Source organism: Podarcis raffonei, chromosome 11 (assembly GCF_027172205.1).
Source record: "Podarcis raffonei isolate rPodRaf1 chromosome 11, rPodRaf1.pri, whole genome shotgun sequence".
Classification (NCBI taxonomy): domain Eukaryota; kingdom Metazoa; phylum Chordata; class Lepidosauria; order Squamata; family Lacertidae; genus Podarcis; species Podarcis raffonei.
In genome coordinates, this window is record NC_070612.1 from 18269091 (window position 1) to 18281145 (window position 12055).

The 12055-nt window shown below is 42.5% G+C and overlaps 1 protein-coding gene across 1 annotated transcript in view; it reads right to left on the minus strand.

Annotated features, from left to right (window-relative positions):
- Positions 1-12055, minus strand: part of LIFR (LIF receptor subunit alpha) — an 84646-nt gene that overhangs the window by 29109 nt on the left and 43482 nt on the right. The window contains exons 4-10 of the mRNA XM_053409078.1: positions 11398-11543; positions 9120-9283; positions 8357-8531; positions 7516-7779; positions 5346-5478; positions 3168-3331; positions 618-754 (exon numbers count right to left, since the gene is read on the minus strand). Coding sequence (XP_053265053.1) covers positions 618-754; positions 3168-3331; positions 5346-5478; positions 7516-7779; positions 8357-8531; positions 9120-9283; positions 11398-11543 — 1183 coding nt within the window. The remainder of the gene's footprint in view (positions 1-617; positions 755-3167; positions 3332-5345; positions 5479-7515; positions 7780-8356; positions 8532-9119; positions 9284-11397; positions 11544-12055) is intronic.

A 12055-nucleotide genomic window follows, 5' to 3' on the forward strand; every position in this document is an offset into this window, starting at 1 on the left:
AAAGAAATCAGGTCCTGCAGGGCCCTGGTCTCATGAGGCAGAGCGTTCCACCAGGTCGGAGCCAGAGTTGAAAAGGCCCTGGCTCTGGTTGAAGCTAATCTAACTTCCTTAGGGCCTGGGACCACTAGGGTGTTGCTATTTATGGACCTTGAGGCAGTTATCATTTCTATACATCGTGCTTTAGATTGAACAAAAAAGGGGAGGGAGGGAGGTTGCAGCAAGACGAGTTCAGAATAGATTCTGGACCCATGAAGCTTATAGGCTTATTTCTTATATAATGCAGCAATGTGGTAAACTGTCTTCCCTCTAGCGTTCAATCCCACAATTGTGGGCTTTCTGCAAATGATGAATGCTATTACATGGGCATGGATCCTACACAGGTCTTTCCCAGCCAATAGGTACCCAGCGGTAAGAGGCAACACTGGAACAGGCTGGCCTCTAGGTTTTGATTGATTTTAGACTTTCTACTTTATCTCACATTTCACATTGCTGCAGACTGCTTTCACTTGTGTTAGGCTGCGAAGCAGCTTATAAATTTGTAAAAACAACAACAAAACCCCACAACCCAGTTATTATAAAACGCCATTGATGTACAAGGCAAACCAGAAAACACCTACCTGTTTCTCCCTGCAAATAACTTCAACCTGACACTGCAGCTTGATTTGCTTAAAATTGCCATCCAAGTGCCACGACAAAGTGACATTAGTTGGGCTTTCGTTCCTCACAGTGAACCGAGAAGGTGGTCTTGGATGAACTGGTGGGGAAAAAAGATGCAAAGTGTTAAAAACAAATCCTTGTTTTTATTTATTTCATGCCAAACATGTGCTAGGTGCAGTATGGAAAGGTGGGCTAAAGGACGGCCAGTGTGGTGTAGTGGTTTAGAGTTTTGGATGAGGACTTGGGACACTAGGGTTCAAATCAGGGTGGATAAAAATGAATGATTAAAAAAAAAAAGTAAAACAAATCAGATTTTTTTTATTTTAATCGGATTTTTTTGATTTAAATTGGATTTTTAAAATCAAATGCTTTTGGAGGGAAAAAAATTCTAAAGATAATTTTCTATTTAAGTTACATTATAGTCCAAAGGCTATACATCAGGAAATAAGGATTTGTTTAAGTTTTTCATGTGTTTAACCACATCAGTCAACAAACATGAATGCATATGCTATAATGTTATTGTTTTGGTTAAATAAATTGTTTAAATTGTTAAGGAAGTGATTATTTTCTCCTTCCAATAAAGCACAGCAGAAAAACAGTGAACCTGTTAAACCTCACAAAAATTCCATAATTATTGGTCTATGTATTTCTAATAGTATAACCAAATCATGATATACAGTATATTTGATATACAGTAACTGTAAAAACTGGGGATGCGGGTGGCGCTGTGGGTAAAAGCCTCAGCGCCTAGGGCTTGCCGATCGAAAGGTCGGCGGTTCAAATCCCCGCGGCGGGGTGCGCTCCCGTTGCTCGGTCCCAGCGCCTGCCAACCTAGCAGTTCGAAAGCACCTCCGGGTGCAAGTAGATAAATAGGGACCGCTTTCTAGCAGGAAGGTAAACGGCGTTTCCGTGTGCGGCTCTGGCTCGCCAGAGCAGCGATGTCACGCTGGCCACGTGACCCGGAAGTGTCTCCGGACAGCGCTGGCCCCTGGCCTCTTAAGTGAGATGGGCACACAACCCCAGAGTCTGTCAAGACTGGCCCGTACGGGCAGGGGTACCTTTACTTTTACTTTTAACTGTAAAAACTACTCTGAAAATTTATTATTCCAAAAATGAAACCTTCATCTGGTTGTCAACATTAAGATTATATTAGCAAGAATGAGTCTTTCTATAAAAAAATGATTTAAATCAAGTCTTACTGACTAGTGATTTAAATCATGATTTAAATTGATTTGATTTAAATCAAATCCACCCTTGTTCAAATCTCCAGCGAGTCATGAAACTTGCTGGTGGACCTTGAGTCATTCAGTCTCTCAGCCCAGCCTAACACACAGGGTTATTGTTGCAATGATAAAACAGGGAACGGGAGAATCACATAAGCCACTTGGTGCAATATCGCTCGCCTGACTTCTCTCTGCCTTAGCCACCGCTGGACACCAGGACACAGAAGGGTAGCAGAAAGGGAGCAATGAGGTCAGCAGGATGCAAACATCCTGGCAGCAACATCAGATAGGTTCTGCTGGTGTGTTTGCCCTGCACTCAACTTGCTCCTCTCCATTCCAGTATGCAGCAGTATGCTCCCATATGCAGAACAACCTAACACCGAGTAAAAAATGATCCACGGAAAACATCTGGCTTGGAGTTGGGAGTGTGGCAGAAGGGAGCCACCAATTGCCTGGCCAATATAAAGGCATATAAGGACATAATTTGTGGGGACAGGACACTGCTGCCACCAGTGGGAGGGTGCCATTATAGTGAAATGACACTTTGCGATGAGGTCGTTTCACTAATGGCATCTACCAACTGAATTTCACATCTGATGGTGCCTGAAATGCCCTGATTTTTGGTCTGCAAATTAGGCTGTCCAATTAGAAGGGCCATTTCAAGGCAGCCTTAGAGAATATATGAATAAGGTAAAAGGTAAAGGACCCCTGGACAGTTAAGCCCAGTCAAAGGAGACTATGGGGTTGCGGCACTCATCTTGCTTCCAGGCCAAGGGAGCCGGCGTTTGTCCACAGACAGTTTTCTGGGTCATGTGGCCAGCATGACTAAACCGCTACTGGCGCACGAAGGACCATGACAAACGGAAACACTGTTCACCTTCCCACCACAGTAGTGCCTATTTATCTACTTGCACTGGTGTGCTTTTGAACTGCTAGGTTGGCAGGAGCTGGGACAGAGCAATGGGAGCTCACCCCGTTACGGGGATTTGAACTGCCGACCTTCTGATTGGCAAGCCCAAGAGGCTCAGTAGTTTGGACCACAGCGCCACCTGCATCCTGAATATATGAATAGGATGCCCCTATAATGATCAGATTAAATCCAGCAGTTAAAACAAACAGTTAAAATAAGCTTTAGTTCTGACTGAGACAGAGAAGAACTACATAATGAACATTGAATACGTACATGGGATATCTCTGGTTTTTTGTAAAATGATCATTATAGGGTTGCACACGGATTACTGAATGGGAACTTCTAAAATACAGTAAGCCCAAGAAACAGATTCTTACCTTTACGACGTATATCAATTAAGAGGGAGGCTTCTGACTGACCAAGTAGATTGGAAGCTTGGAGTGTGAAATTATAGACTGTCCGGTTGTTCAGAACTTGAATCGTATAGTTATATTCTACGTTGGATCTTATATGGAAAAGTGTAACATTAATCCCAGATACACTGCAAATTTAAAAGGGGGGAAAGATCAATATCCAAGCAATACCTTTGATAAAAAGTTAATTCAAAGCCTTTTGTTATTTGCTGAAGATGTATATAGTTAGATTACGTCAGATCAGCTTTAAGAAAATTGGGGAACATTCATGAAAATATGTTGAATTTAAGTGTGAAAGAACCTAGAAGTCCTGGGTTCCTCTCAACTAAACCCCCAATTGTAGAAAGTACATCTTTACTTTCATTTTTAAGGATGCAGAGTAATTATCTTGGCTCAGCTAATGTACTCACAAAATATTTCTAACATTTACTTCCTCTTCATTTTTCCTTTCCTCCATTCTTACTAAGTAAACCCAAATTAAAAACTTAGCTGAGCCCCAGGGACTATCAATGGGCCTTGTTAGCAGTGGCTAGATTTTGACTACTAAAGGTTTCATAGAATTCTTCCCAGCATTGCCAAGAGGGCCTTATCTTTTAAACCATTTTTTGGCACAACGATTTTGTTGTTGTTTATATTGTCCTAAGTGCTGTTACCGCACAGCAAAGTTTGACTGACTAGATGTCATCAGGGCATACTTCTGTTCTCTGATGGGATAGGATCACTCAATTGAACAAGGCCAGGAAAAAGCAGCAGCTGGGATTAGGGTGGAGAGGTCAACACAGCCAGAAAAGCAGCAGCTATAGGAACATATGAAGCTGCCTTATGCACACCTAAGAGGTGACTTAATGTGCCTCATAGAGGCCAACTTCCAGGGGCTTTGCCCCCCTCAATGAAATATTTGAGGGGGCCGTGGACCCTCAAAGTTTATGGAAGCTGCCTTTCAAATGATTATGCAGGGTAGGGTTACTTGGGCTGCCCCTGATGTTCCTTATTTAGATATGGGAAGACGTTCCTTCATTCCCATAGCATTAGTTCAGAAAAGAAGTAAGTAAATAAAATAAATAAATAAAATAATTTATTACTGGCCCATCTGGCCAGCTTCCAACAGAATTTTAAAAACATGATAGAATATCAAACATTAACGACTTCCCTAAACAAGGCTGCCTTCAGATGCCTTCTAAAAGTCAGTTGTTTATTTCCTTGACATCTGATGGGAGGGCGTTCCACGGGGAGGCAACCACTACTGAGAAAGCCCTCTGCCTGGTTCCCTGTAACCTCACTTACCACAGGGAGGGAACTGCCAGAAGGCCCTTGGAGGTGGACCTCGGTGTCCAGGCTGAACAATGGGGGTGGAGGTACACTGGGCCAAGGCCATTTAGGGCTTTAAAGATCAGCACCAACACTTTGAATTGTGCTCGGAAACATACTGGGAGCCAGGGTAGGTCTTTCAGGACCAGTGTTATATGGTCTTGGTGGCCACTTCCATATCTCTATTCATTAATTTGAATATCTACTTTGTGGTGGGAGATGGGGAATGGTGGTAGCCAGAATCTAACCCCATGGGCAATTCTTATTCCAAGGAGGGGAGGGTGTGTGTGTTTTTGAGAGAGCTGCTGTGTTGGTTTGTGAGGATGACTGTTTGAATAGCCATCTGCAAGGAAAACTTGGACCAGAGGGCAAACATCTTCTCCTCTGTGGAGGATCCTTGGACTAACTGGGTCTCCTTTTGGGGTGGCCACTGGTTCCAACCAATCAGTTCTCCTGTGATTCCCTCCTTAAGTCTTCTCAAGACCACAACTTTAACTGAGCTACAGAAGAACTCAGGGGCCTCTCATGCTCGACTCTTCTCTAAGATGAGCATTACTAACTCCCTGAGATTTGTTTCTGATCCTGAGCTTAGCAAAAAAAATTAAGCACCAATAATTTCCACCCATCACAGTTCAGATATGTGGTACATATAGCACTATGAACTGCACAAGCACACAGTACTGCTGGGATTTTAGATTTCTTGTTTTTAGACAAGCCTCATTCTGTAGACTTAAAAAGCAGTTTAAAACAAATGGCACTTTTTATCCATAAAAGGGTATCTCACAAGACATGTCTGCAAGCTGTACCATGTTTAAGGAGACCGTTAACATTCACCTTTCAGAAAATCTGTAATATGTTCCTCTTTTTGAGCCGAATAACCAAGTGGACCTTCCACGTTTCCAAGAGCAGGTTATTTTTTTCAAGTCCCTGGTTTCGCAACTAAAATTCTGAGGAACATCGGGAGGGTCTGTAAGGAAAGAAGAAAGAAGGAGGGGTGTGTGTTAGCAGTTAAAATATACATGCACACACTTGCTGCACCCTTTTCAACATTCATCTTCAGAAGTTAGTGTTTAAGTCAGAAGGTCTCTTCTGTGATATCACAGAAATCTGAAATTTGCTTATTTATTTATATACTACTATTCACAAACGAAATGAGAGCAGTTTACAAGAAGTGCACATAAAATCATGCAATAAAAAACATATGAAGAAATCAGAAACCAGCTAGCTATCATGGAAATATGTAATAGTAATAGTAATTTATACCCCACCCATCTGGCTGGGTTGCCCCAGCCACTCTGGGCGGCTTCCAACACACATAAAAACATATTAAAATGTCCTGATACAGGGCTGCCTTCAGATGCCTTCTAAAATTTGTGTAGTTCTTTGAAGCAGAAAGATTTTCATTGGGCGTTTAAAAGTTGAAACAGAAGGCACTTGCTGAATCTCTATTGGCAAAGCATTCCAGAAAATAACAACTCTAAAGGCCCCGTCCCATAAAAAAGGCTGATCGCCGAAGAATTGATGCTTTTGAATTATGGTGCTGGAGGAGACTCTTGAGAGTCCCGTGGACTGCAAGAAGATCAAACGCATCCATTCTTAAGGAAATCAGCCCTGATTTCTCACTGGAAGGACAGATCGTGAAGCTGAGGCTCCAATACTTTGGCCACCTCATGAGAAGAGAAGACTCCCTGGAAAAGACCCTGATGTTGGGAAAGATGGAGGGCACAAGGAGAAGGGGACGACAGAGGACGAGATGGTTGGACAGTGTTCTCGAAGCTACAAACATGAGTCTGACCAAACTGCGGGAGACAGTGGAAGACAGAAGTGCCTGGCGTGCTCTGGTCCATGGGGTCACGAAGAGTCGGACACGACTAAACGACTAAACAACAACAAAGGCCCCGTCTCTTGTTTTTGTTAAACTTGAGCCTCGCCAGCTCAGGGAATGGCTCACAATGCTCTTGCAGATGATCTCAATGATCAAGCTGGAATATCAGGATTCAGGCGGTTCCTGAAGTACCTATGACCAAGGTTGTTTAGAGCTTTGTAGAATAAAACAAGGCCCTTGGAACCTGGCTCAGTAGCAGATGGGCAGCCAGTGTGAATGTTTTAGCAATTAGTCCAATGTTGCCAACCAGATGCCCACCTCGGCAATATGTCTGCCACATTCTGCACCAGCTGGACCTTCTAAACCAAGCCAAGGGCAGCACATTACAGTAATCTAGCCTCAAGGTTGCCAGCGCATGGACTAGAGTAGCTAGTCTATCCCCATCTAAGCTGGGGAACCAGACAATACTGGTAAAAAGGAACTGCTAGCCACATGGGACACTTGGGCCTCTAGTCACACAGATACAGGTGAAACTCTAGTCACACAGATACAGGTGAAACTCAAAAGATTAGAAAATGGTGGAAAAGTTCCTTTATTTCACTAATTCAACTTCAAAGGGGAAACTAATATATGAGATAGACTCATGACATGCAAAGCGAGATATGTCAAGCCTAGATTTGTTATCATTGTGATGATCATGGCATACAGCTGATGAAAGCCCCAAATTAACAATCTCAGAAAATTAGAATATTCAATGAAATCAGCAAAACAAGGATTGCAAATTGAGCAAGATTGGACCTCTGATAAGTAGAAGCACATCTCGCTCTGCATGTCATGAGTCGATCTCATATATTAGTTTCACCATTCAAGTTGAATTCCTGAAACCACTGAACCTTCCCACGATATTCTAATTTTTCGAGTTTCACCTGTATATCCAGGAGGATCTCCAAGTTATCCCCATGCTCCTTCAGAGGGAGTGAAACCCAATCCAGAACAGCTAAGCTTGCCCATCTCTCAGACACAAGAACCACCCACCCAAAGAGTCTCCAGGATTCATGCAATTTATTGGGCCTTCTCCAATTCAACCGCCAATCCAGAGCTTTCACAGCCTCTCCCGATTCAGACGTTACTTGCAGCTATCACTAGAGAAGCGACCATCCCGAAAGTTTATATACTTACAGCCAGCAAAGAGAACGCTTCCTTCATATTTAATCCCATCCAGTCGACAAACTACATTTTTGCCAGAACCCCCAGGTATGGCGTTTTGGACGTGGCCTGACACGCTCCAGTTGGAGAGTCGAGTGTAATTCAAGACCTGAATGTCATACGTCAGGTAGTCCAGGTGTTCTCCTTTCTTCCACACACAACAGAACGTCATATTGGAACCTACTGGCACCACTCTGTCTTCAGGAAACACTGCTCTGTAAGAGCCCGTATCATTCCCTAAAAACAGAAAGGAACAGAGATGACCACATCCTCTAGGTAATTTCAGTTCAGTTCAGCAGCAGCAGCAGCAGCAGAGTGACATTGGTAGCCACAATATCTCAGGAATTGTTCTGAGGTAAGCAGCAGGGACGAGAAGTGTGCCAGAAGACAGAGGAAGGAATTGTTTCCAATCAGCAGTTTTCAAACAACTGCATTCTTTGTCCTCGTTTCCTCTACAGATTGTGTGTTTGAGGAGTCGTTTCATTTCATCTCAGGAAAAGGGAATGGGTCCTTTGTCAATCAATACAGTAGCAAAAATATGGAGCGCCCCCCCCCCCAGCAAGATGTTCCGAAATACCCGGTCAGGCAAACAAATATTGCTTACCCATTTACATTGCGAAAAAGGAGGGCAATACACTCTCAAATCTGCAAGAAGAGGTCACCAGCCCTCGCCTCAGGGATGCTTGAGGGTTTTCACAGAATCATAGAAACATAACAACTTATTTTGCAGCACCCTTCATTCATTCAACACACCAATCATCCTGTGCATCGGGATCGGGACTCACAATTTTTGTTCCCATTTTGAGCATCTTACCGGGAATATTTGCGAGCTGGCTCCATTCACTCCACTTCTTGTCCCCAGGATATGTGTCCTCGCGGAAAAAACAGCGGATCTTGACGTAGTGTGTGGTGCACTGAAAATCCAGGTCGGATTTCCAGCTCCACCGGAGGAGTCTGTCCTCACGAGTTAAGTTGGAGTGATAGGTCTCCTAAAGATGTAAAAGAAATGTCACTGTGTGCCTTTGTGTATAGAAAACCTGCACATTTCTGCTTCCTCTTGGTATTTTCAGATTAGGTTTAAGATTCTGGCTAACAAGCTGCAGATATTTACTTACTTATTTATTTAAACAATGTGTATACTCAGTTTAATTACAATAACTTCTAAGCAGTGTATGAAAAAAGCTCTCAATTCAATGAAACTGAATTGAGCATGAATCTGACATATAAAGTAGGTTAGGCTGACAGGCCACAATTGTTCCAAGATCACCTAGTGAGTTTCGTGTGTGTGTGTGTGTGTGTGTGTGTGTGTGTGTGTGTGTGTGTATGTATGTAGAGAGAGAGAGAGATTTGAATCCAGATCTTCCTAGCCCATATCTGACATTAACCACAATCTCTACATATACAAAGAATGAATTCAAGCAATACAATTGGCACTTCATTTTTTGGAAAGCACTGGAATATAAAGTTGAGAAAAAGAGATAGGCCATCAGAGACACACACACACACACACACACACACACACACACACACAGAGAGAGAGAGAGAGAGAGAGAGAGAGAGAGAGATGGACCACGTACTAGTGCAACTTCTTCCATGGGATCTTTACGCAGGATCTGAATTTGCCAAGTAGCTTCCATCTCCATTGGAAAGGCTGAGCCACCATCGTACCACTCCAGAGTCAATATGTCAGTTGAGAAGTTGGCAGTCAGGTTGTGAATCAGTGGGGTGGGAGGGACAAAGGCTGTGTGGGGAAGAGAAAGGGACAGGAACCCAATTCAGAACTAATTCAGTGCCAATAACAGTCCCAAGAACACCACATAATTCCTGCTTCTCCTCCCCAATCTGAGTTTTAAAAAAATTATTTACATGAAACCTTTGTGCTTATTCATAAGGTTGGATGCCCTCAGCTGTTTTTCTACCACAAGGAGAGTTCCACTTATTGTCCAGTGTGGAAAAACATGAATTCCCCCCCCCAAACTGTTTTTTTAAAGGTTTCCCCAATATGTATTTTTTCACAGTGTTCCTGACCCTTTACATGAGCCAGCTTGATGCAACTCTCAAAAGGAATGTATCAGCTGATGAGAGCAACTGAGCATAGACTTAAAAAGGAAAAAACAAAACATGCACCAGGTGGATCTTCTGGTATAGAAATAAAGTAGATCTCACTAGTCTGAAGTTGGCCCATCCCTGCCCTACAGTTAAGTTTCCTATTAAATAGGGGGCACAGCCCAGGAGAAGTTTAAAGCACAGCTAAGTTCCACTGATTCCAACAGAAAAGAGTTAAGCACATGGTTGGCGACTATGGAATTTGCAAGCGCTCAGCTTTGGCCAGACTGCACTCAAAGAACACAATAGCCTCTTTCAACTTAGATCTGCTATAAGTACCTCAAGGCAGGCAGCAGTGTCCAAGCCATGATCTTATATAGCAAGACCCTGAAAAACCTGTACTGTTGAACATTACGGCATTGTCAAACATTACTGTTTCAAAAGCTAGAGAGAGCGGTGGGGAAGAGAGAGTGCTTTATGCTCACACAATATTGGGCTACTTCCAAACATATAATTAGAGGCCAAATTATTATGAAAGATGAGGTGCTTTTGTGGAAGATTACTGCCTGGCTGAATTCCAAGACACGAAATCGCTTCTAGTTAATCCCACAACCTCTGTATTCTCAACATGGAGAACTCTCCCTTTCCATTCTTAAACAGAAATTGCAATATGGTTTTATGCAGAGCAAAGCCCCAAAGCAGACTATACTTCTGGGGTTATGATGATTACATACAAACACACTCACACACTTTGTGCTACACACTGAAATCCGAGACCATCAAATTTTAAAACCCCAACAAATAACTTTTTTATGCAACACCCGATGTCCTGAACGACAGACAGAGATTGAGAAAAGGCATGGCTGCACACTAATTTTTTATTTATTTATCAGATGTGTATACCTGCCCATCAATAAACATTCCCCGGGTTGTAACTTAACAAGCTTTGTAGCTTACAAGCAAAATATTACATCAACATCATTAAAAACTAATCAGAAGAAGGTTTTCTACCATCTGTGTCAGACACAGCATAAAATAATTGTACAGTCTGGATGAATAAAAAGGTTGTCAGCTGGTGCCAAAAATATCACAGAGAAGACACACAGGAGATCCTATCTGGGGAGGCCGTTTCAAAGCTGAGGCGCCACCACCAATGAGGCCCTCTGCTTGTTAGCCACCCTGCTTCACTTCACATGTTTATGAGTTAGAAGACCAGGAACAGTCACCTTCCATATGGATAGAGAGGTCCAAACTGGCCTGGCTTAGAGTTCTGTACCCACATGAAAAAGCCCACAGGGAGGGAGTTGCACAGGGAACTCTGCATAACATCTACACTTCATGGGACCCTAACCCATGCAACTATCTCAAACGTGGCTGTTACATTTTTATATAGGCTCACAGTGAGCCAAAATATGGCTCTCACAGCCATAACATTAGTCATCATGTTAACTAGGCCAGATAGAAATTGGGAGTCTAACAACCTATGAATGGCCATAGGTCCCCTATCCAAAAACTAGGCCTTTAGGTGAAATATAGCCTCTACTTCATTTATGTTCCCCTGGTTGTTTGACCCACAGGGTGTATTGTAGATTTTCTGATTAAAGGAAACATGGTTTAAAGGAAACTTCAGTGCTCTAACTTATTATAGGAGCTCAGAGCAAAGAGGAGGAATGGAAAGGCTCTGTGAGCTGCCCAAAGGCTTGGATGTATCTTGGGCTTAATGATGAACTGAGATGTCATCAGCCTGAGCCAGCTTGTTAACAGTGTAGAAGAAAGGCCAGACTTTGTATAAAGACAGCATAAGCTTACCAATATCCTTATCAGTCAGCTCAAATGTGTTTTCGGCTATCACTTTTCCAGACTGACTCACGGTGGATATCTTTATTTGATTAGAGGCAAATGAGATCAGTTTATCAATCTGCGCCGTTTTCTCCTTTGTTGTTAAGCAGGAAGTCCTGGAGGGGTGGGGGAAATGAAGAAGAAATTAGTCATGTCACAACTCAGGTAGGGACGGGCTGCAATCAAGCATTTTAAAAACAGTTAATGGAAGAACAACAAAATCAACAACAGAGTAGCCTGCAGAGCGCCAATCTTCCCTGTCATGGTATCTCCATATCAAGGCCTGCCAAAATAATAAAATAAAAATAAAATAAAAAAATTTAAAAATATTATTTATTTATTTATACCCCGCCTATCTGACTGGGTTAAAACATCAAACATATTGCAATGATTTATAATTCAGAATTGAAACTTACTGTGTATGAGCAAACACCTTCACCACCCAAATTATGCACTTAGCGGTGTTAAAGTGAAAGTTTAAAATGTATAAGTGTGTTTTTGTAAATGTATGAACAAAGCAGAAATTGCATTTACGTGGCAAAATGTTCCAGCTGTCTCCTTCATTTTTGTTTTGTTTTTAAATCAGAGCAGCTAACGAGGGAAGAAGCCAGAAAATTTTGCCACAGGA